Genomic DNA, 25,247 nt, shown 5'->3' on the forward strand with positions numbered 1-25,247 from the left:
GAAAACAGGTAGAATTATCTCTGACTAATAGGGTAGAGCGACCGTGTCGCGGGATGTACCAGTAACAGGAGAATAGTGTGCCAGTCTCAGGAGGGATGTGGCCAACGGATGGAATTTAGTTTGGCAGGATGATCACACGAAGACAGCAAACTGTGTCAGGATAGTCACATATAAGGAATGAGATAAATAAGAGTAAGGGGCAACAGGCTTAGAGTAATGGGAGAAGTAAACAGAGGCGGAGAGAAGCTAGACAAAGGTGGAGTGAAGCTAGAGCTTGTGATAGGCTACAGCAAAAGTAACTAATGGGGTGAAAGGGGAGGACCAAGAGACGGAGCTGAACAGCATAAATCAGAATGTAACCCTCAGATCGGGGTGCTTACTCATTAGGCACCCGTCCTTGCAAGTACGTATCAATAAAATTCACTGCTTCAGAATTTGACTTGGACTGAAATTTATTAATATGTGAGTTTTGTTTCTCACAAATCATTAGCTTGCTGTCTCTCCATGGATGCTGTCCAACCCGCTGTGATCTCCAGCATTTGGTGTTTTCATTACTTCTCCCAACTTATTCATTTCATGCCAATTTGTGAGTGAGCTCAGGGAGTAATCCAGGGATTATCACTTCAGAGGCACTGCTCATTAATTTAGCACCAAACACCTAGGCCTTCTCATACATACATCTCTCTCCTAATTCAATCTATAACGTTGGTACTGATTTGGACCAGGACCATTGGATCCTCTCATTTCCACTGTCCTTCTTCCTCCAGTCCAGAGCAGATCTCCCAAACCCTGGCACAAGACAGATATCACAGCTGCCTGCTCTTACACTCTGTAACACCGTGAGTAATGACTATTGCAATCTTCATGTTTACTTCCAAAATATTTAGGTGCAGGACTGGATAGACAGGCCTTGTAGACTGTCCATTAAAGGTATCTTTTTCAATGAAGGGTTGTTGGTTTGCTAGATATCAAGCACAGATCAGAATAGATCAGTATTTAGGTTTTCTTTCTGGGTGGGGCGTGTGTGAGAGTGAGTTACAAGGACTAATGGATCACTGAGTTTCTTCAGAAATGGTGAAATCGTAAGGGTTTTCTTTGTGAGTACATTGAATAGTGATTGGGTTTTAAAAACAAAATAATTCTGTGGGTGTCACTGGCTGGGCCCAGCATTTATTGCCCGTCCCTAGTTGCCCCTGAAGAAGGTAGGGCTGAGCTGCCTTCTTGAACCGCTGCAGTCCACCTGCTGTGGGTTGACCCACAATGCCCTCAGGGAGGGAATTCCACAATTTTGACCAAGTGACAGTGACGGAACGGCGACATTTGACTAAGTCAGGATGGTGAGTGTCTTGGAGAGGACGTTGTTGGTGAACAGTCCAAGAGCACGAAGGGATTGTCACTGAAGGAAATGGTGGATATTTGGATGTCCCTTAGTACAGGTGGGGCAGGGTCTGTAGTTTGCAAAGATCTCAATGAGCAAGAGTAGGCTCATCAGTCCCTGAGTCCTATTTAATTAGATTAAGCTCATTTACCTACCTTGGTTCCATACCCATTGATACTCATAACCAACTAAAGATATGGATCTCCCCCATCCTTTGTGAGCAGTTGCTTTATGATTTCTCTCTGAAAAAGCCAAACTGTGATTTAACCATCCTCTCATTCTTCACTTTCCCCACTCGTGTCTATCTGCGTGAACTTGATTCAATCTTTCTAACATTTTTAATGCCTCAGGCTGGATCACCCCATGATCTCAAAGGAATAAATGCCAAGTTTATGCAACCTATCCTCACAACCGCAATCTCTGAGTTCCTCTTGCTAACCATGCAATCTGGCCTGTACACACTGTATATGTGAGCTTTTTCCTGGTGTTCTGGTCGCTAGGTGGAACAGAGATGGGAGCTGAGAAATGTTCAAGTTCCCCTTTCCCTCCCGCTGCTGTGGGCTGTATTTGCAGTAGTTCCGCTCATCTGTGTCTTAACTGAAACCCATCTTGTCTGGGTTGGGGCCTGATTTGTCTAGCAGGGTACGGATGCTGACAGTACTCTGGAGAAATTGGAAAGGGTGGAGGTGGGGGGGGGAAACACTTGCCTACAAAGTTGGAGTTCACTGTTGGAACCTGGGGTGCTGCATTTGGTCATATACTCTGTGATGGAAACCAACCTGAGTCGATAACCACCTAAAAGGCCCCTTCCCTTCACTGAATTACTGCCTGTTCCAAAGGTCATGCTTGGGAAGTTGAGTAAGTGGGGTGGACAGGAGCAAAATCTTTTGCTTCCTGGGTCCTGCTCCTTTCTATTTTCATTTGCACTTAAAGAGGGAAAGAACAATCAATGCGAGTCCTGATGAGTGGAGAAGAGTTCACACTGGCAAGGAAAGAATGCCAATCCGAACATTGTATCTCTTTAGCTTTCTAATCGACCCCTGTGATCTGTAATGCTGGACTTTTTTATTTTTCTAATTATTTTTCCTCCTAAGAATTTAAATCTTTATTAAGATGGTGCTGTAGTATGGTGACTTGCTATGTGACAATAAAGCCAAATCAATTCAATTCAATGGTAGGCTTCACCACTAAATCATCCTTAATTTTTGATCGCGGTGCTGCCCAATTTAAACCTTTGTATGAGTGGCCATTAGCATATAGCGTTACTAGAAGTGATGTTATTGGACAGGAAGTGGCAACAATGACAAATCTTGAATGACTCCAGTAAGTGAAGCCCAAGCTAGAATTCGGACAAGACAGTCCTGACATTACAATTGTGAAGGTTCTGTGAGGCTCCCTCCCATCGGAAAGATGTTGCGAAACTTAAAAGGGTTCAGAAAAGATTTACAAGGATGTTGCCAAGGTTGGAAGGTTTGAGCTATAGGGAGAGGCAGAATAGACTGGGGCTGTTTTCCCTGGAGCATCAGAGGCTGAGGGGTGACCTTATAGAGGTTTGTAAAATCACGAGGGGCATGGATAGGATAAATAGACAAAGTCTTTTCCCTGGATGGGGGAGTCCAGAACTAGAGGGCATAGGTTTAGGGTGAGAGGGGAAAAATATAAAAGAGACCTAAGGGGCAACATCTTCACGCAGAAGGTGTTCCATGTATGGAATGAGCTGCCAGAGGAAGTGGTGGAGGCTGGTACAATTGCAACATTTAAAAGGCATTTGGATGGGTATATGAATAGGAAGGGTTTGGAGGGATATGGGCCTGGTGTTGGCAGGTGAGACTAGATTGGGTTGGGATATCTGGTCAGCATGGACAGGTTGGACCGAAGGGTCTGTTTCCATGCTGTACACCTCCTTGACCCTATGGTTTGAAATCCAGTGTATTAGATAATGACTAAACTACAAGTAATCGTCTACCGGATTAATGCCATTTGCAAATGGTTATGGGTTCCTCCTTCTTTCCTCAGGTCCGTACATACTCACTACAGCCTTGATACCTCTACTAGAAAAATGTGAAGATGCCAGAGTGGTGAGCTCAGTTTGTTCTTCCCACAACCATGTTGTGCGCCAGTTTCTAGATCATCTTTATTTGGCATTACCTGCTGTTCTTTTGCTTCCCTCAAGGATATTCCCTGCTTTATTTTCATGCACGTTGATGGAATATTTTGATGTGTTTGCCAGATCACCGTGTCGTCAGGGGGAATGCTGGTCCAGAAGCTGAACGTGGATGACTTGCAGTTTGAGAAAGGGAGTTTTGATGGACCCATGGCCTACGCACAGAATAAGGTTTGTCCTCAAAGATCGAGCTGCGCATATCTAACAGAGCTGTTAGAGTTGGGAACTGCTTATACAGAGGAACCCAGGAGTTTGGTGTAGAAGGGAAGGAGACTAACTGGACAAGAGTATAAGTAATTGCAGATTTCTGCACTTGAGTTATATTACGTTGAACTACTTGACGAATGTCTCTCCATTTTGACTGTGCTACACTGAACCCCAGGTGAGGACAAATTAGCAACCACTCTGCCAGAATGATATTAGATTTGTCTATAATCATTATTCATTGCCCGAGATCAGAACAATTCTGAGTGTTAATTGAACATCCCGTCTGGTTATTTTACAACCCCTTCTCTGAATTTCCTGCCCTACTCTGCGTTTTGAGTCAAACCAAAGTAATAGCTCTTTCTAACTGCTTTTTCTAACCCAGCGGCAACAAGTGGTTATGACAGAGCAATGGGCTAAAATGCATAAGAACATCCACTTCTCCTCTCTGCATCCAGGCTGGGCTGATACAGCAGGTAATGTCAAATGACACCAAATGCTGATTTTTAACAAAGACAAAATGCACCCGTTTTCACTGCACGAGTTATTTGGACACGTCATACATTGCACTTTGACTTTAAATCTCAGTACATTTGATTCAAAAATCTTTTCCCTTGCTAGCTGTGAGATTTTCCATGCCGGATTTCTATGCAAAGATGAAGGACAGGCTGAGGACTCCGTTTCAAGGGGCAGATACATTGGTTTGGCTTGCTGTTTCCAACATGGCAGCACAGCAACCCAGTGGCCTCTATTTCCAAGGTAAGGGCAATGGAGATTAATCCAGTCCACCCAGGGCCTGTCTCAAGAGGCATTTTAACCAATTACTCCCACTTTGCAACATGAGCTTTCATTCTGCACTGTGGTTCAGACGTAATGACCAATATTCCAAAACGTCTTCCACCATCCTAGAAATCACCCGATACAATGTTCAAGGAATTGCAAATAAATCAGAGCAGACCACACCTTGAATTTTTTTGATGCATTTGCTCCACGCTTTGGGTACCACCAGCTTTTATGTCCACCCTTTACTGCTCTTAAGAAAGTGACGGTGTCTTGCTTTCTTCTACTGTTGCAGTCCTTGAGGTGCAGGGACACCAGAAAAGCTGTAAGAGAGCAAGTTCCAGGATTGTGACCCAGTGCCACTGAAGGAACAGTGATATATTTCCAAGTCAGAATGCTGAGTGGCTTGCAGATGCTGGTGTTCCCATGTACCTGCAGCCCTTGTCCTTCTAGATGGAAGTGGTCATGGGTTTGGAAGCTGCTGTTGCAGGAGTCTGGATGAATTTCTTCAGTGTGCCTTGTAAGTGGTAGACACTGCTGCTACTGAGGGTCAGTGGTGTTAGAGTAAATGTTTAAGGTGGAACTCCAATCGGGTGAGGTGCTTTGTCCTGGATGGTGTCGAGCTTCTCAGAACTGAACTCATCCAGGCAAATGGTGGAACATTCCAGAACAAACATTGTAGATGGTGGACAGGGGAGTAAGAGACAGGAGCTGAGTCATTTGCCGCAGAATTCCTAGTTCTTGATCTGCTGTGTTGTGACAGTATTTATTTGGCTGTTCCAGTTCCATTCCAGACAGTATTAACCCCTGGGATGTTCATACTGAGGGATTCAGTGATGGTGATAGAATGGAACATCAAGGCGCAGTAGTCAGTATCTCTCTGGTTGAGAATGATTCATGCCTGGCATTTGTGTGCCATGAATGTTACTTGCCACCTGTCAGCCCGAGCCTGATATGGTCCAGATCTTGCTGCATGTGAACATGGACGGCTTCAGTATGTGGGCAGTCACAAATGGTGCTGAACGTTGTACAGTTAGCAGTGAACGTCCCCACTTCTGACCATATGATGGAGGGAAGGTCAGTGATAGAGGTGCTGAAGATGGTGGGGTCAAGGACAGTACAGTGAGGAACTCTCGCAGAGATGTCCTGGAGCTCACCTCTGGAATTCAGCTCTTTTGTCCGTGTTTGAGCCAAGGCTGTAATGAGGTCAGGAGCTAAATGGCCCTGGCGGAACCCAAGCTGTGAGTCAGTGAGCAGGTACTGTTTGAGAGAACTGTTGACTGTTTAACCCTTTCTATCACTTTGCTAATGATTGACAGTTGTGTGAAGGGTCAGTGAATGGCTGGGTTTGATTTGACCTGGTTTTTGCACACAAGACTACAGATTTGGGCTCTGATCCTTTTATTTCGGAATTGTTTCACCTTCCTCTCGACAGGAACCTCTTTTGGACAATCAGTAATGGTTTCACGGTTGTTAATAGACTGAAGATTTGTGAATTGAATTCAGATTTCGCCATCTGCAAAGATTTGTTCCCTGAGTCTCCTTGGATAAGTTATCAATATGTTATAATCTCCCATCAAATTAACCTTCAGCAGATTGAGACAGGAAATCCCAGTGATGGTGAGCTTTGGGACCATGGGTCCAAAGTTACCAGGCTAGACAGAACCCAAATTTCTGTGTAATATAATCAATGCTATTTTAAAATTGTGCACATCTTTCTTCTCAGCTTTTAAAGTGCTCGAAAGTGGCATAACTGGTGCAGGCACTTTGATTAAAATGTTTTTCTGTTGTTTTAGAAAGTGTTTATCACTGCTGTGTTCAGCTTCTCTGTTGTTTTCCCTTTGAACAGACAGGAAGCCTGTGTCAACACATCTCTTGCTGGCTCAAACAAAAGCAACAACTGCTGAGGAAGAGAAACTGATGAAAAGCTTGGAGGAAATAGCAACAAACCATAAACCTGGCAACAGTTGATATTGTCAGCAGAAAGGCAAACGCAACCCTTTGAAAAGTCACGGAGGTGGAACTCTTTCTGTTGCCCTCCAACCTATACGTTTTGCTCTTAATTGGGCAACCCCTCCATAATGAGGGCACACAACACAGATTGGGTGATCACTCGGTCAAAATCTGTCCGTCTCCAGCTACTTTCCCACCTTCTTGTCTTTTAACTTGCAACCATAGGTCATGCAGTCAGGAACAATACTTCACCCTTGCAGCACTTTCAGCTGAGAGCTGGTGATTATTTTTGTCCTTAAGCTATTTGCCTCCGTTTTCCTTTCCGCTTCTCCCTCTGCTTCCTTTCGATTTCCGTCGCTAAGACTTATCATAGCAATAAAGTCTCCCCTTTGACATTGTTATGTTCTAACATCATTAACAGTTAGAAAAAAATCCATTTAATGTGCGCAGTTTCACTTGCATTGTTTGCCACAGATGTTCTCTTCTGTTTACTGTGTTCTTTCTGCCTTTGCTCTAGCCATCAGTCTCTGACATTGTTCCCTTGCCTCTGTCCCAGGCATTATCTCTCCCTGGGGCCTCACCCCCTGCCCTCTGCTCTTTTGGGATGTGGTATTTCTGGCAATGCCAGCATTTTTCACCCATACGAAATTGCCCTTGAATTGAGTGGCTTGCTCAGCCATTTGCAAAGAGTAGTTGAGAGTAATCCGCATTGCTGCCGATCTGGAGTCACATGTGGACTAGGACAGTAGATATCCTTCCCTAAAGGACATTACTAAACTGGATGGGTTTTAATGACAATAGTTTCATGGATACCGTTGAAGAGATTAGCTTTTATATTCCAGATTTATGAACCTGTGGTGGTATTCGAAACTGTGTCTCCAGCGATTGAATTTGGGGCTCTAGATTTACTAATCCAGTAACATTAGTATTCTAGTATCACCTTACCCCTCTTTTTGTCTTTCCTACGGCTCTGGTGTTCTTCTCTTGGTTGCTAACTCCATTTTCACTTGAGATCTAGGGCTCTACATAATGGTAGAGGCCTATTATTGCTGGTAGTTCCAGGATTTTAGTGAATACTAGCACTAACCAACCTCTGCTACTGATGGCATCTAGGTCAATGTAAAAGTACAGTACTTTTAGGCAGTGCATACTGACACCCATAACTGCACGTGCCATTAATCTGGAAACCAGCAATGTCATGGGTGTGGGTATGTATGTGGTCATGTGAGAGGTGGGGGCTAAGGTGTCAGGACCCCTCCCATTCCCTGTTCACAGCTGCATCCTATTTAGACTTGAACCTGTTTAAACATGTGACTGAATTTAAGCAGTGCATGACACCCATGTGTTGCTATTAGCAGCCTATTTAATTGTTTATGTATTTCATTTTGCAAGTAATTTCAGCTAAGAATGTACAATGCCACACGTATGTGTGGAAAATGGTAATTTTCCAGAATGTAACCACAACCTTTAAGTGTGCTTTTTGTGACTTAAACTGATTTTATTCTTTTCTAATGGCTTTACATTGCCCATGAGCTTTTTCTCCCCCCATTTTCATTCAGCACTTCCATCCAGGTTTTTGAACTGGCTTTTAAAAACCACTATCTGTAGCTTTCTATAGCTGTACATTAGTACTCTTGTTTTGTGCGAGGGCACTTGTGGTGCAGTGGTAATGTCCCTACCTCTGAACGAAGAGATCTGGATTAAAGTCCCACCTCTTCCATAAGTGCATCAAAGCATCTCTGAGCAGGTTGTTTTAAAATATCTACATTGAGTTGTAACAGTGACTTCTGGTACAGAATCACTGACTAAAATCTTGATTTATATTGTCTCCATCTGCAGACCTATCTATTGCGTATTTCCTGATTTTCTGCATTGTAGTTCACATTTATTCAAGAACTCTGCATGATTTTTCTAGATCAGCTATTAAATATTTTAAAAGGCACCTAGATATTTATTGTCCCGCTATTGTCTTTATAAAACCCTTAATGGTTTGAGTGATTTCACCATGGCAATATAACACTAAATATTTGACATTTATTTCAAGAGCACTATTCCCACAACATGATTAAAAGGACATTCAAGAGACGTGCGCCTTTTTTTAATATATGCAAGGGCAGTCTTTCCGTATGGTTTTTGAAAATTTATTGCATTTGTAAATACCTTTGACAACTATCTTGGAAAATAATTAATAGTGAAATAGACTACCTTTTCTGTTAAAAGTGTACAAAACCCCACTATATCAGAAGTTCATGGACTCAGTTATCCTCCAGGCAAAGCTATTCCGTCAGCCTAATGAACAAATAACTGGCCCTGTGTTTATGATTGGGTTATTTAGTTGTCAGCCATCTGCAGGAAGGTAATGCTGATGCAGGTGTTGGGTTAACAGGACCCATATTTTGGAAACAGAAGTTTGGACAGGGAGAGGAAGAGGTCGGATGGCCTGTGCAGCCATTGGAATATTTGAGTCACACTCATTGTGAAAGAAAGAGTTTCAGATGTTGAGGGACAAATTGAAAGTTAGAAGAGAACCATGTTTCCACTTCTGCAACAACGGTCAGGGTACGACAGAGACAGTGTGCATGGGTTATGAAGGCTACTAAACATTGTAAGGACTCTGTTAAAGTGCAGTCAGTGAAAATAATGGAATCAAAGGAGTCAAGTTAGTGGTGGTAGCTGAATGTGGCAGTACTGACCTTACTCAGTTAAGGAGGGAGATGTCACTACTCATTCAAGGTAGAAGACTGGGATGAAAGACAATACTGATAAGGAAAATGAAGGGGACAGAAATGTGGAATCTGCAGGTGAAGCTGTCAGCATGTCAATCTGTAACAAGCTAAAATTTCTCCTTGAGACTATGGATATGAGTATGTAGGGAAAGAGAAAGAAGTTACAACTGAAAACCATGCAATTCCTATAAAATTGGCTAACTGAAGCAAGACACCAGAAGTGTGTCAATTACTATAGCCATATCAAGGTGCACAACCAAAGTATGTCAAAGTACAGTGCTCAAGGTTATGATCATTCTAACAAATCGCAAACACTTTTATTTTGATTGACAATACATTGATACAGTAACAATTTAGATACATTAATGACACATTAAAATTCTGAACTAAGTTGGTATGTATTAATATGGAGGTACAATAAAACCTGGGTGACACTGAATACTTGCAGAATTATTTATCAAAACATTACCAGCACAGTATAAAAGAAAAACAGAAAATTCTGGAAAGATTCAGTTTTGATGAAAAGTCATCAATCTGAAAGATCAGCTCTGTTGCTCTCTTTGATACTGCCAGACTGGAGTACTTCCATTTGCTCTGTTTTTATTGCAGACCACCAGCATGCACAGTATTTTACTTTGATAACAATGTAATTGTTGTACCAGTAATAAAAACATCATTTGGTAGTACAGCACTGGCTTGTGTATTGACACATTAGCAGCAATCTCATTAAACTTCAGTAATGTTCATGAGAGCCCTTCATCTGCAAGTGTACCAATTCTTGATAGTAAGATCTGATCATGTTAATATATTACAGTACCATAGATTTCCACAGCCCAAATTCAAGTTATAACTTTCCCAAACTCATATAAAAGACTTTTACTGGAGTCTGGAACTTTGTAGATGTTCAGTAATAGCATTCAATTGCTCCTGTTGCTAAGGTGAACATTATTAACTGCATGCATATAAGATACTTGGAACTTGACTTGTAGGCTGTTTGCATTGGTCTGATTCTGACAGCTGGAGCACGTCCAACTGCACAGTCCCTGCCGAAAGAGGAACTCGATAGACCTGGGGATTTTTTTTGTTAGAGGGATGTGAAGAGATGTGCCCGACTAGGGAATGTCTGATCAATTGGTTGATCTCGTGTATTGTTGAACACAACATTTGCCCCAACTCCACTCAATCCCTTTCTTATTCAAGGCCAGCCACATTTGCCTTACAGAATCTTGATTCTGGAACAATCTTCTGCTCAGTTAGGAATGATTCAAATCAAAGGTAAAACGGGCAGGGTTCTGGTCTATCATTTAATGAGGACACTTTCGGTCTGAGCAGCTGTGGAAACCAGATTGGAACGGCGTAGCTAAGGGGTTGCAAGTAAAATGGACGGTCTTCCTTTATTGAATCTTTCGGGAAACAAGAGCTAATTAAACAATGTACACAAAAACTAGACACAGTCAAATAATTGTGACAAAGTGTACAGCAGTCTAAAAAGACTCTCATTGAAATTTTGCTGCATATTCATAAATGTAATAGTTGCATTTGGATTGTTTTGACTTCAAGTTTAGTGGTTCTTTCTTGCTTCTAGAATTTTTCTTTTCTGGAATTAGATTTCAGCATTTCTATAAGCTTTTCTTCAAGTTAACTAGGTTAGACCACAAAGGAAAACATCTATGTGAAATGCCTCAAGTATATCCAACCATCAAGTTATGAAAAGACAGATGCAAAAGAGAATTGCTGAAGGGAATTGCATTTCCAAGACTGGAGGTCTATTTCTATGTGAATTCAGTCATTGTAAACAGAGTTATATCCTTCTGGCAATTTACTTTGTGCTTATACTGACATTATTCACAGTGTTTCAAGTGAGGCATGTTTTTAATATATTAGCCACATAGAGAAAAGCCCCTGAGCAGATTGCTTCTGGACCCCTTTGTATGAGATCATGAGAGAGAGAGAGAATTCAAACAGGTTCCTTTGCCTCACAGAATAGTATTCATCATAGTTGTGGAATCTGTAAGATAACCCAACTGGAAATGTATATCTGTGTTTTCATTATGATGAAGGGACCAGAGACTACATCGATCACTGCTACAAGCACAAATGGGAATTACTGCACAAGATTACTGCTCCAATTTGTAGAAAATGGACTTTACACGGTGGTACATTACAAATAATTGTTTCCCAAATGAAAGCAACAGTTCACAAGAATCTTCAGGTGCTATGTTTTGAATTTGATAAAATTAGTACTGTTCTACTCGAGAGAAAGTCAAGTAGTGACTTACAGGCTTTTAGAAGATGAGAAGTTTTGATACAAATAGTGAAAAAGTACTCCCTTTGGTGAGTGAGTGAGTAGAATCACAGATTCAAGAGAATTAGATTAGATTAGATTACATTACAGCGTGGAAACAGGCCCTTCGGCCCAACAAGTCCACATCGACCCGCCGAAGCGAAACCCACCCATACCCCTACATTTACCCCTTACCTAACACTACGGGCAATTTAGTATGGCCAATTCACCTGACCTGCACATCTTTGTGACTGTGGGAGGAAACCGGAGCACCCGGAGTAGCGAAAGAGTAGAACTAAAGTGATTTTTCTTCATTGAGTTATTAGGACGTGAATATTGTTTCTGAAAAGATGGTCGATATTGAAGCCATAAATAATTTAAAACAAGACTTAGTTGGAAAGGTTCCAGGGATAAGGAGCTTACAGGTAGAGATTGGGATTGTAGGGGACCTTGCACAAGACAGGCCGACTTACTACTTTGTTGCAAGTTTAAGATTCTATCAAATTCAAATGTTGCTGTTCTCGGGCAAAACAGCAACTTTCCAGATTTCCCTTCCACAGTTATAAGATCCAATTATCACTGGTGATTATATTTTATGTTTATTAATTAGGAAAGCTTAGCTGAAAATGCTCACTTAAAATTAGCACATTTCAGAGTAAGACAAATAACAATCACTCAGCATATAGTTGATTTTAAATGGTGTTGTGCATACTTGTAAAAGGGAAATCAGCCATTAAAATTAATCAGTCCTCCTTGCTTACTTGTCATGGTGTGATCAGATCATTAACCTAGCTCGAGGTATAACTCAGTTTTTAAATTGTCTGCTCCATTCTTCCAAGAGAAGAGTAAATTAGTGCAAGATGATTTTTTTTCAGAAAGGCATATGTGAGATGCTTACCCCCAGCTATTGCAAAGACAACTGCATAATTTAAAAGGAAACACAGGAAGATATTGAAAGCTCAAGAGTATAAAGGACTCTATGGAGAAAGCACAGTAAGATAACTCTTGTGATAAGCTTGCATTGGCACAATTTTCTGGACAGTCTTATTCTGTACTGTAAGTTTTTACCCACGGCTATATAACCGCTGGCAAATTCAGAAAAATAGAAGAGGAGCTGATAATCATTTGAATCAGACCATAATTCTGTTTTCAGCTGGAGATTATATGCACACTTGGCTAAATAACTGAAATGCAGTAAGCAGAGCTCATGTTTTCAACACATGTAAATTCAATGGAAGCCATTTTAATGCCATGGAAATTGTAATGTTGCTGGCTAGATGTTAAAAAGGTATGAGCTCGATAATGTACAGGTATATGTGGGAAGGGTGAGGGAGGAAGAGGATGCACAAGTATTTCTATCAAATGCTTTCGTTGGGTCTTCTTTGAAGAGAACTAAGTTACTAGAATGATATGGCTTACGTAGTTAAATAGTGTTGTCAAGCCAAGACCATTCACATGCAGAAGACTGAGGGATGGTCAGATAGAATGTGATTAAAACGATTAAAGGAATCAGTAGGATGGAGGTAAGGAGGAAAACACTTGCACTGATCAAGAATGAAGAGACATAATCCTAATCTAAGAGCGAGCACAGTAGAATCAGGCGGTATCTTTTTCCAAAAAACAAAGGGTACCAAGGGAAATGGAGTGGAGGTACTGATCTGCTGCTCCTCCTTGCATATCATGGTCCAAATAACAAAATTGAACAGATTCAATAATTTGAATTGTTAAGTAGATATAACCAGTGTAAATGTAACAAGTCTTGTGTGAGACCATGTACAATTACACTGTTTTTGTAATGCCTTCTGACTTGACATACAAAACTCATGTTCCAACGCAAAAAAGGTAAAGGAAGAGCATTGATACAGCCCATTCGCTGAGACTGATCATGCTGTTAATATTTTTATTTCTAATCATGCAGACATGATATTTGCAATATAAATAATGTGAAGAAAGTGTTTTTTTTTGTTATTAGCCATACATGCTTTCTACTAGCTCTACCACTGCAAGTTTCCTATGTCAGCTGCCTTTCCATGCTACCACATTTTCATTTGTCCTCCCTGGCAGGAAATAAAACTGAATTACTGAAAGAAAACAACATTGAGGTTAAGGACCATGTGATTTTTTTTTGGTTGGTAGCAAGCAATATTTTTATGTATAAAGTAATGGAGAAGAACACTTGTGGAACGCCAAGAGGTTCTGGGAAATAAAGCAACAAGGTGGTGATCTCTTATTGTCACACACACACAAATTGGGAAGACAATACTGCATTTCTGGAGGGAAATCACAATGCTGAGATCTGAATACCCAAAACCAATGTACTGTTCAAATACAGTCCACATAGTGGCCTTGAGAAGCTAGAATCTTCAATATACTGAAGAACTGTGCACATTTAACAAGACCATGAGATGAACACAATGTGGACTGCCTCAACATTGTTTCTCTCACTGAGCAGCAATGAGATTGTTTGACTGCTCATTACTCCAGCTTTGTACTAAATGTCATGGTCTACAGTTACGACACTTCTAGTTTGTTCAGTCATAAAACCAATATCATTTAACCCATTACATTAGTATGTGCAATATGTTACAGAAATTAAGAGAAAATCTCAGATGAGACAGCATTGCAAGAAAACCGGTGAAACAACATTTCAGGTCAATGGAACTGTTGCTTGCCATGTTTTTGATCTTCGAGTTTCAGATTCCTACCCTCAGCAGTATCTTGAGTTTGCAGGAATATGGGATTGTCCAGATAGCTCAAAGCTATGAACTCCATTGGCCTCCAACCCAAAACCTAGGCTGAGTCCTCAGTTTGCAGGGGCATGCTGCCGCAGTATATCGGGATACAATTCCTACTGTACATTAAGCTTGTGCACACTTCACAATGAGTAATGTAAATAACGACTCAATTGTTCCAGAAGTATATTTTTCAATGCACCTTAAGAGACAGGTGAAAACCAAAAGTAACCAGACAGATATTTGCAAATGGTTATTCAGTTTGCCTCCATTGAGTCTGTTCACACCATTTAGGATTTAAGAAAAAAAATCATGGAATACAAATAAAGACAAAAAAACAGTACTTGGAAGTATTACTTATCCCTGATTTATACTGCCATATAAAACTAGTACCAGAATTGATCTGAAGACAGCTGTACGGTCTCTGTTTTTACACCTTTGGTTTATTCAAGGTTTACTGCACATGACAAAACAAGCTTGTGTCCATTGTTAAAGTGTATTCCTGGGAAATCTACATATATTCAAGGGTCCAGAATTTTAACAGTTGATTCTGAGAATTAACTCATTTAAAATTCACATAATATTGAACTTTAGAGTGCAGTGATGTACCCAGAATGATTCTACTCTGCACTTTATGTACATGATTCCACAAGGCTACTTTTCACATACAACAGTGTAAACCAACAAGCTAGGGAAAACATCAAGACTAATCTTGTATCCAAACACGTGCTTTCACAGAAAGATATGCAAATTATATTTAAAAAGTGCTATTTGTAGATATTTTCTAATTAACCTGTTCAGGGATGCTTTTGGAGCAGGTGGGACTTAAATAAGTACTTCTGGCCCAGAGGTAGGGACACTACCACGGTACCACAAGAGCCCTTAGCTGTGCTATTTATAGTTATTTTAATCAACCTGTTCAGACCCAGGGTCATTGTCAGACTTGAAGCTCCCAGTAGGTGCACTGCGACTGCTGCACAATCTGTGCTATTAGGAGAGTTGTACAAACAATCTAAAACATCAAAGATAGGACCTTTGCTCCATATTATGGGATAAGTTAGGAATTAGAATGACAATACATTTATCCAAAATCCTGCTTAACAGCGAATGAAAGTCTAAGGCTCCTCCTATTTTTGTCCTGGACAGTGAAAATTTGTCCAAACAAGTTAATTAATAACTTTTTCTTTAAAAATGACAAGTTGCCTTTGGGTAGACGTACAATCAGAATCTAGGCAATCACCAATAGCAACAGCCATGCTGAAGCAAGTTACAGCATGCTGTAGCCAAACAGGATTTTCTGGCTGCTTCTTGCCTACACATGCTGAAGGAAGCAAATCTCTGAGCCATCTGTCAGACAGATCTTCTACAATATATATTATGACACTTGTAAACGAGTAACTTTCCTCAAGACCTCACCTATAATCGCTAATCTTTTCTGAAATGTACTTGCTTTGGAAGCTCAACAGAGAAGCTGCATTATCATAAGTTCCTGGGATGAATACTGTCCTATGATCAAAGGCTGAGGAAATGGTGCCTACATTCTCTAGCATTCAAAAGAATGAGCGGTGATTTTATTGAAACATCCAAGATAATGGAAATGTTTGGTAGGATAGGCACTGAGAAGTTGTTCCCCGTGGTTGAGGAATCTAGAACACTTGTATACAGGTTGAGGAAAAGGGGTCATTTATTTTGCAGAGCGATAAGAAATTGCTTCAAAAAATTGTTGTTAATGAGGTAGATAGACAGACATCGGATCTCTTGGAATCAAAGGATATTGGGAATAGACAGGAAAGTGCATTTAAGTCATATCAGCCATGTTTATGTTGTGTGGAGCAGACTCTAGGGACCACAAGATCAGTTTCTGGTCTTATTTCTCATGTCCTTTAAAGCAAACACATTGCAAGGTGATATTTGAAAGCAGTTCTTCACAAAGAACAGGAAGAGTGGAAATCTGGAATCTAGTTTGGTTGGCAGTGTTGTAATGCCAGAATTTCCCTCACCTCTTGTGACTGATGAAAAGTAACTGGGTTTTGTTCATCAGCACTAACGTGTAATCAAATTTTAACAAAAGGCTGGAAGGGTTGGAATTCTCAAGGCAGACTTTTGTTCGGTCACCAAGCTCCGACATGAAAAGTTTCATCACAAAAATGCCTTAGATTTGGATGAGCACATCATGATTCATCACTTCAATCGGCTGCAAAGTTCACTCATTGCACAACAGACCAAATCAACAATGAATTTGGAGCAATGGCAAGGTTCCCTAGTTGAAAGATAATTGGATTCACAGAGACCAAATGAGATTCCAATCAAAATCCTGATTGGATTTAAATGAATGTCCCTTAAGTTAGTTCCATTGCTTCTTCATACAAGATGGTATAGTATCAGAAGTTAGATGAGTGCTTAGTGTTAAAAATATTCAATAGGACAGAAACAGAGAAACTATTTTGAGTGGGTGAAAAAGAAGAATAAGGGAAAATAACCCTTTTTTACATGCAGAGTAGTGCAAAACTAGGGCCCGTTACCATGACCCTGTCCCCAGTAGCCATGGATATTGGGTGGTAAATGTAGCTTTTATAAGGCAAGGGTATCAAGGATATGCAACAGATTGAAATGGACTGCTCCCATTCCCATGTACATTTGCTCAGTGTTGTGCTCCACAAAATGTAGTGCTTTAAGTTGGTTATTACTAGTTACTTTGTGCTTTAAATGCAATCTTCTTGCACCATATTGATTATAAAGCACAGCAGATGGAATGAAGATTAATTGCAAGCATTTGAGTAAAACCGTTTTGCTTTAATGTGCATTGTACATAATTGATGAAGACTCACAAGCATGGACATGATGTTTTCTAAAGATGAAAAAATAGAAGTGGCAAAAATGACAATAAGTAACAATGGCCAGGCCAATCTGAGCTATCCTGTCTCTTACACAGGGTCTATCGTTGTGAAATAGTTGCTATTGATACCGTGTGTAAGCCATCTGCCATTTGTGTCAATGTAACAACAATAACTAATTTAGTTGTGAATCACAGTGGAATGTTGAGCATATAAAAGGTACTAATGTAATGAGAGTCTTTCGCTCTTCAAATTGTCCACTGAGTCAGCTCAGTGGTGGATGAAGATCTCTGCAATCAAGACTGGCTGATCACATTTACACTTGAAAATACACCACTCAAAAAAAAGTGAACCCAAAACAAAACGCAGAGTTGAAGAATAAACGAAGGGAATAGATAGGAGTCAACAGTTTCAATGTGGATCAAGCAGCTGCACAGCTTATGTGTTCAAATGCCTATGACTCAGAACTGGAGGCAAGAATCCCGACAATCGGCTCACATGCTACATCAACAAACAACCGAGACAGCCAGTGTCTGGGTCAGCACCAAGAATTACAACAACATGGAAATGAGGTGAAAGAAGTCAATGAGAAACTAAGGAAAGTGGTTAGAATTTCCACTATATTTTCTGAAGTAAGAAATGTAGTGTAATTTGAAAAGACAAGGAGTAAAACAAAAGCCCATTTAACTAACAACAGAAGTTTCAAATTCCATGTTGGTCATTACAGTACATGCATTACTGATCAGAATAGGTCTAGCTGGATCATTGAATGTATTACAAGACTATAACACTCATCAACAGAGTGGGTTTAGCCAGATCACCAGACCACGGCATGCATTCTGATTAGAATGGGTTTGGTCAATTCACTTAATACATCGGTATATTGTAAGGAAAAGCAGAAGCCAAAAGAAAGAATGCATCAATCCAGAAAACAAGGCGCATAGCTGTAAAAAGCACTCACTGTTCCTCAATTATTGCCTTTCCTTTTTCAAAGGAGGCAATGGGATAAAGAAAGGAAGGAATAACAAGGATTATAAAATCCAGAGGTAAGGAAAACATTTTAGTTTTTTTTTGAGTATCAAAATTGTATTCTCAGTAAAACAGTCTTGAAAACAAGATTGAGTCAGTTGTAGTTAACATTGCTGACTATATGTTGTGTTGATTTGTTTGGAACCACTATTCGTCTGACAGACCAGAGTTCCATTCAACAGCTTGTGAGCTATACCTGTATTTACTAATCATTTACACCTTAAGTTAGAGAAAAGAACTGGTTTTCTGAACCTATTTCTGCAGATGTAGGAGGTTGGATTAACTGTTTAAAAATCACTGGAGAAAACTTGGAATGCTTTTAGTACGGAATTTTCACTGTTTGAGACATAGAAAATGAGTGTCCAAGTCAATTTAACCTTTATCACTTCCTTTACCACAATTCTGTTTTCAGAAATGATTTCTCTTCTGCTGTGGAAAAAAAATCCAAGTTATCAGTATAAATTATTTCTCGTTCATAATGAGAAATAATTTTAAGTAGCCTGCACAGCAATAAAATTATTGTTAATAACATGACCAAAACAGGATTTGCCCTCAAGGATGAAGTTTGGTTAACAAGCAAGTTACAAATAAAATTGAAATACAAACAAAAATAACGAACAGAATTTAACACTGCATTTAAGAAAACACAGTTCACAGAAGTTGTTTCACACCATCAAATAAATTCCAGCAAAATTACACAAACACCTCAACTGCACAAACCACCCTTTGGAAAACCGTACTTCATTTTTCACAGCCAAGTTTTTTCTGGAATCATTGCACTTTAGGCTAGTCATAAGCTGTTCAGGGTTTGGAAAGTTGCTTCGAAAATGTAAAATTCCTTTGTTCCTCATTGATGTGATCACACTGCATGACCACTACAGACTGATCCTCCATGTGTAGACTAGCCTGTTTGACAGAATCCCTTTGTAAGATCATCAAGAGCATGTCATGACACCACAGGAGTCATATCCCAGAGCTGTGAGGAAGTATAATCAGAATTCTGGTTAACACCTTTGTAAGATTTGTAATGTTGCTTGCATACCAAGACCAACCAGATAACAATAATGCCCCGGAGCATTACATTTCTAGATGACTGCAGTTCCAATAACTGTAGCCTCATGATATGATTTTTAAAAAAGGAATTCAACACTGGTGTAAGTAATCTAAAAACTTGGGACGAATAGAAGATGATCATGTTATCAAACACAAATACTATTATTGGATTTAGCTGTGATATTTATCAGGAAATCGCTCACTTTAGCCATTTTCCATGGTTTAAAACTGGCGTTAGACAGCAGGTGGCTGCAAGCCTCCTGGAGTGCTAATGGAAGTCTGTTTATGCTGTAGGGTTAGAACAGAACAGATAAAACATTATGCCATCAACTTTAGCAGAATGTAGTATGAGCAATTTTAAAGATTTATTTGGAAAGCTTTTGGTTCAGTTGGAAGGAGATCTAACCGAAGTCAGATGCAAGTATAGTTTCACTGAGAAAAATATTTTCATAGCAGGCAACTGTTGGTTGTTAAACTGTTGGTGGCATTCCATTGGGAAAATAAATTGCACATATCTCAGAGATACTGGAGATGAGAAGGAACAGTCATCAGGTACCCTTACCTTGATAACCCGGTCATTTCCGGATGTCAAAAGCCAGCCTCTGGTTACATCATAATGCATGTGAACCACATGGTGCTTACTGTCATGGAAAGTAGCTGTTGGTGCTCGGCTGCACACGTGAAAAAATAAATAAAAACCATTCACAAATCCAGACAGAGCAAAAACGGATGTTTAAAATCAGATATTGACAAGCAGGTCGGCATTTGTAATATTAAGTATAAAAATAAAGACTCAAATTTGCCATCCTGCCCTTCAGTAGTGGAAATGTTCAGTTATTCCTCCTCAAACGGAGGGAAACTTCTGTCAACAGTCTATCCACAGATGCACAGCTAAACCAAAAAGCTGTTGCTGACCTTGTGTTTCTCCATTCATAATCACAAGCTGTTGAGGTTCCCTCAAGAATTTAATTCAAAATAACAGAATTTTAACCCTTTACTTACTTTGATCATAAAAATCTTCAAAATGGTTACACCCTTTCTTCAGACACAATAGCAATATTATAACTATTGCGAGAAAAGTTTTTTTATTTTGAATGATCATCCAAAGTGGACAAAAACTTATTAAAATATTTCTGAAAGTTTATATTTCGCTTTCATCTTATTAGTGCATGCATTCCAATCATTTCTTTCATCAGCAAAACTGAAGAATGAGAAAGTCTTTAACTTCTCATTTTGCGGTTGTTGAGAATACCTTAACGATTAGTTAGTTTCTTGATGACATCATTGGTACTGGTGATTTTATTGACATGGCACTAAGTTTCAAAATGGTGTCAGGAAAGAGGAAGTTTGCCTCACAAAAATCGCTTTGCAGGCAGTTTTCTTAAAGGCCAGCAGCAATGTCATTGCTTTGCCACTGACTGCAAGATTCAGCCCAATTTCGTGTCTCCATTTTGACTCAAGGTGCTTTTTCTTTCTTTGTGTGACACCCATGTTACATCCACTTCCCCACCGTTATGATAAGATAAATTCCCCCACCTCATATCATATTCACAGTCATCTGTCTTATACATTCTACAGGTGCAATCACAATCACAGAATCCGTACAGTGTGGAATCAGGCCAATCGGCTCATCGAGTCATGACCAACCCTTCGAAGAGCATCCTGTCCAGATCCAGATCTCCACCCCTCTATCCCCATAACCCTGCACTTCCCCTGGCTAATCCACCTAGCCCGCAGATCTTTGGACTGTGGAAGGAAACCAGAGTACCCAAGAGGAAATCCACAGACATGGGGAGAATGTGCAAACTCCACACAGACAGCTTGGGGGAAATTGAATTTGGGTCTCTGGCACTGAGAATCCCAATGCTAACCACTGAGCCTCTATGCCGCCCAGGCAAGGCCCTCTCCACTGTCCAGAATTTTAAAATATTTTTCCAACATCACCTTCCTTCAGAATATCCCCTTCAAACAACTCTCCCAAGTCACTAGCAACTCAATTTTTAAGCTGCAAATGCCTTACCCGTTGGTCCTCCAGTGAACTGAATTCTTAACTGTTGATCTGCTTTACAAATCCCTCACCTCCACCTTTGATGTCCTTACTTACTGTAAAAACTTATACTTTCTCCAATTTGGGCAATGTCCACTGGTTGAAACCCATCTTCATTCCCTCAAGTCACAAGGAAATCCAGTTTCATCAACTGCAAGATTGTACCCACAAGAATTCAGCACTCTACTGAAGTATTTGTCTTGATTTGTGTGAGATTCAAAGCAAATCCACAGATTTTCTAGCTGAACTGTGATTACTCAGTAAATTTGACTCAATACACAAAATGGACCCCTCTCAATTTAAACTGATCTCTAATTTGAAATAAAGGTACATCACACAGTTTGAAATCATAACAAGCATAAGTACAGATTGTGACTTAACTAGAATTCCCATGTTTAAAGTACTTTTCCAGTTTTGATGGGTTCCAGATAGATATTCTCAATCATGTGGAACATAATCAAAATGAAGCTGCCTATCAATTATATCACTACTGTAAAGTTTAACATAAAGTTTAACAAGAGCCTTGCCCAACTGTAATTTTTCACTATACTTACTCTTCATCTGTTATTGATTCAAAGCAGCCGTCACAGACCCTTACTTCAAACTCAAATCCCATCAATGGAATGGAGGATCGCTTTGAGCTGCACTTCCCACACAGAGCTTTCCCACATTTTCTGCAATGGTGCTAAAGCAAAAACAGATAAAGACACAGCATATTGTAAGTAGACCTACCACAGATTCATCCGGACAAATAAAATCCGAACTGAAATTTGGCCAAAACGATTCTAGTCCTAGCTGAAGATTACCAGGCGGGCAGGTTTCAATGATGAGGATAAAGTACATAGCCTAAGTGTGTATGTCCCTGAACACAGAAGATCTAGGGATGATTTAATTGACGTGCTTAAGATAATTAACAAAGCTGGTAAGGTCAATGAACTAATTTATTTACTGAAAAAACATGGACAAAAGGCATAGTCTCAAAATATTATTAATTTGTTCAGGGATGAATTCAAGAAGCAAATATTCACACAAAAAACAAGTCTGAAACTCTCTCCTCCAAAAACCTTGTCATGCTGGGAGTTAACTGAAAATTACACAATGGGATTGACAGAATTTTGTTAAAACAAGGATATTTAAAAGTACTTGAGGTAGTTTGAGATTAGAGAGCGTAAAGGCGAATGATTCACTCTTGTTCCACTGTCTGGAAGTATTAGAACAATCTTTTGTTGAAAGTAAAATTGATTATGTTGACCATGTAATCTTTTAGTCTCCCTTGAACTCAAGGGAGGTGCCAAAAGACTGGATAATTGTAAACAACAAACTGGATAATTGTCCAAGAAATGTTGTAAGGATAATCCCAGCAATTACAGACCAGTCAGTTTAACTGCATTGGTGGGGGAGCTTCTAGGATAAATTATTGACACATGGAAAAAGGTGGATTGATTTGCCACAGTCAGCACAGATTCCTGAATGAAAAGTTGTGTTTAACTAAGACACTTGAGTTTATATTTGACGAGCTAAGGGAAAGGCTTGATGATCGTAACACTGTTGACTATGTAATCTTATAGTCTCCCTTGGACTCAGGGGAGGTGTACATGGATTTCCAGAAGGCATTTTATACAGTGTCACACAACAGACTTGAGGAAAATTAAATCTCAGGGTATGAAAAGGACAGTGGCAATGTTTGAATGCGATAAAAGAAATAGAGAGTCAATGGATATGTATTGGCCAGGAGAAAGATTTCTCGTGGAGAGCCACAGGGTCTGTACTGGAGCCTATACTTTTCCCAATATTGATTAATGATCTGGATCTTGGTGTGCAGGGGGCAATTTCAAAGCTTGCAGATGACACGAAACTTTGAAGAATTGTAAATAGTGACGACAGCATTGACGAAAAGGACATCGAGATGTTGGTGGAATGTGTGGTAGATGAGGTTCAATGCAGAGAAGTGAGGTATTGCACTTTGGTGGGAAGAACATACAAAGACAATGTAGATGGGGCTATAATTCTAAAGGGAGTATCGGAGTAGAGGCGACTGTGTGAATTTGTGCACGATCACTGAAGGTGGCAGGACAGCTGAAGAGAGCTGTTCATAAAGTGCCCTCTGCTTTATTAATAGGGACATAAAGTACAAAAACAAGGAGATGATGTACAACTTGTATAAGACATTTGTTAGACCTCAACTGGACTACTGTGTACATTTGTGGGTGCCACATTATAGAAGAGTATGTGCCCGAGAGGTTTCAGAAGCGATTTACTAGCTTGGTTTCAGGAATGAGAAACTTCAGTCAGGAGAACAGACTGGGACAGTTCTCCTTGGAGAGAATACAGTTGATAGGAGATTTGATAGACTTTTTAAAATCTGGATAGAGTATTTAGGGAGATGCTGTGCCCACTCATAAAAGGAACCAGAAAGAGAGAGCTTAGATTTAAAAAGATGTGCAAAAGAAGCAAGGATGATGTGAGGCAAAAAAATTCACAGTGAGTAGTTACTTATGGTATGGAATGCACTGCCTGGAAATGTAGAGGAGGCAGGCTGAATTATTCAAGATAGCACTGAGTGATTATTTCGATAGAAATAGTGTGCAAAAGGAGATTTGTGTTAGGTAATGAAACTCATTTGAAGAGCTGGTGCAGACACATTGGGCTGACTGGCCTCATTCTGTGCCATAAGAATTCTGTGATAATTGACTGGAGTTCCAAACACAAGTCAGATTGGACTAGAAGTGCTAGCTGTGTTTCTCTCTCAACAGATGCTGCAGACCTGCTGAGTTTCTTCAGCACTTACAGTTTTACTGAAGTAAAAATGACTGACAACGCTCCATTGAACACAACAGAAAATTCAACTAGGCAACTGGCAAAATTATGGACAGGTAGAGTATGTGACAATTAACATTATTGACCCTCAGTTATGGAAAGCACAGTCATAGCAGCTTTGCTGGCATATTTCATCTGCTGAACACGTTTTGATACAAAAGGTTATAATTAGAAAAGGTCATTAAGCTCATCACAAGTGTTGCTCATTTTATTTATTTAGGAATCAAACTGACCAAAAGAATCTGTTCCTTGTATGAAACAGATTAGTTAACTTCTGAGAAAAAGTAGATTGTTTGCTTTAGTCAACAGGATATTGACAATTGTTCAGAATGTTACACTCAAAAGGTTAGGCCTTACCATTCTGGATCAGAGATGACCGTCAGTTGTATGTGTTATTATGATTAGAAAATAATATTTTTCATGTTATAGATAGAATGGTCAGATTTCATCTTGAATATGAAAAACTGCAGCACCAAACTGCATTTGTGCATTACAACAATAGACTGTTCATAAATTTGTTTGAGTCAGATAAAATGATGATCAAAACATCTCTTTCAATTTTCAGTCACTACAAAGATAACTGAAATGGAGCACATCTGATGCTATTAATGAGCTGGTCTATAATCCATCACAATATACTATGGGATCTTTCCAGAAGCAGGAAGATACAAAGTTACTTGATTCAAGATACTTACAATTCATTCTGAGTTGACTAATTCTTACTGCTTTTCATGTGAAGTAATTTAACTCAAACCGAAAAGTCAATTTGACAATAAAAAGATTGTAATATATGACCAAACCAAAAAACCTGCCTTTTGTTTTTGCTCATTAGGGTCTTACGAAGGATCGATACTAAAAAAAAAGTTGATGGTTTGCTTTAGGTTTGCGAATACCACTCGGAACATTACCTCGATTATGACTACTCAATCTCATACTGATAATCTGAAAACGTATTCACATTTTACCAATATATTGTTACTAAAAATAGCATCTCAGCATTTTTATTTATTCAACTTGTGAGGCTATTTTCAATTGAAAGCACCATTCTAAATTATTCCAAATGCAAATAAAATCATTAGTTGTTTTTCATTGTACTGTGTATTATTCGTTCTGCTCCCAATGAGAAGAATTCTCATTTCCTGCAGATTACTGGGGCAACACATTTGTATTTGGCTCTGTGTTACATAGATTTTAATGCACTAAAGGCCAGCTTACAACTTTTGTTCTTACATAGTAATGTTGCATA

General features: G+C 39.6%; 2 protein-coding genes and 1 long non-coding RNA gene across 3 annotated transcripts in view; 2 read left to right on the forward strand and 1 right to left on the reverse strand.

The window, feature by feature from the left end:
* The window catches only part of dhrs12 (dehydrogenase/reductase (SDR family) member 12), a 31,098-nt gene extending 22,671 nt beyond the window's left edge, over positions 1 to 8,427 (forward strand). The window contains exons 6-10 of the mRNA XM_043700440.2: positions 3,395 to 3,456; positions 3,609 to 3,713; positions 4,132 to 4,222; positions 4,368 to 4,505; positions 6,376 to 8,427. Of these exons, the coding sequence (XP_043556375.2) occupies positions 3,395 to 3,456; positions 3,609 to 3,713; positions 4,132 to 4,222; positions 4,368 to 4,505; positions 6,376 to 6,497 (518 nt within the window). The 3' untranslated portion in view covers positions 6,498 to 8,427. The remainder of the gene's footprint in view (positions 1 to 3,394; positions 3,457 to 3,608; positions 3,714 to 4,131; positions 4,223 to 4,367; positions 4,506 to 6,375) is intronic.
* A 1,070-nt stretch (positions 8,428 to 9,497) lies between these two features.
* Positions 9,498 to 25,247, reverse strand: part of wdfy2 (WD repeat and FYVE domain containing 2) — a 51,316-nt gene continuing 35,566 nt past the window's right edge. The window contains exons 10-12 of the mRNA XM_043700437.2: positions 21,739 to 21,869; positions 19,700 to 19,808; positions 9,498 to 19,060 (exon numbers count right to left, since the gene is read on the reverse strand). Coding sequence (XP_043556372.1) covers positions 19,031 to 19,060; positions 19,700 to 19,808; positions 21,739 to 21,869 — 270 coding nt within the window. The 3' untranslated portion in view covers positions 9,498 to 19,030. The remainder of the gene's footprint in view (positions 19,061 to 19,699; positions 19,809 to 21,738; positions 21,870 to 25,247) is intronic.
* On the forward strand, positions 21,750 to 25,190 carry LOC148148558 (uncharacterized). The gene is made up of 3 exons (XR_015758924.1): positions 21,750 to 21,902; positions 23,938 to 24,057; positions 24,567 to 25,190. It is a non-coding gene; the product is annotated as an uncharacterized LOC148148558 (long non-coding RNA).

Source organism: Chiloscyllium plagiosum, unplaced genomic scaffold (genome assembly GCF_037043375.1).
Source record: "Chiloscyllium plagiosum isolate Xiang-an unplaced genomic scaffold, Cpla_swu_hap1 HiC_scaffold_12, whole genome shotgun sequence".
Classification (NCBI taxonomy): Eukaryota; Metazoa; Chordata; class Chondrichthyes; order Orectolobiformes; family Hemiscylliidae; genus Chiloscyllium; species Chiloscyllium plagiosum.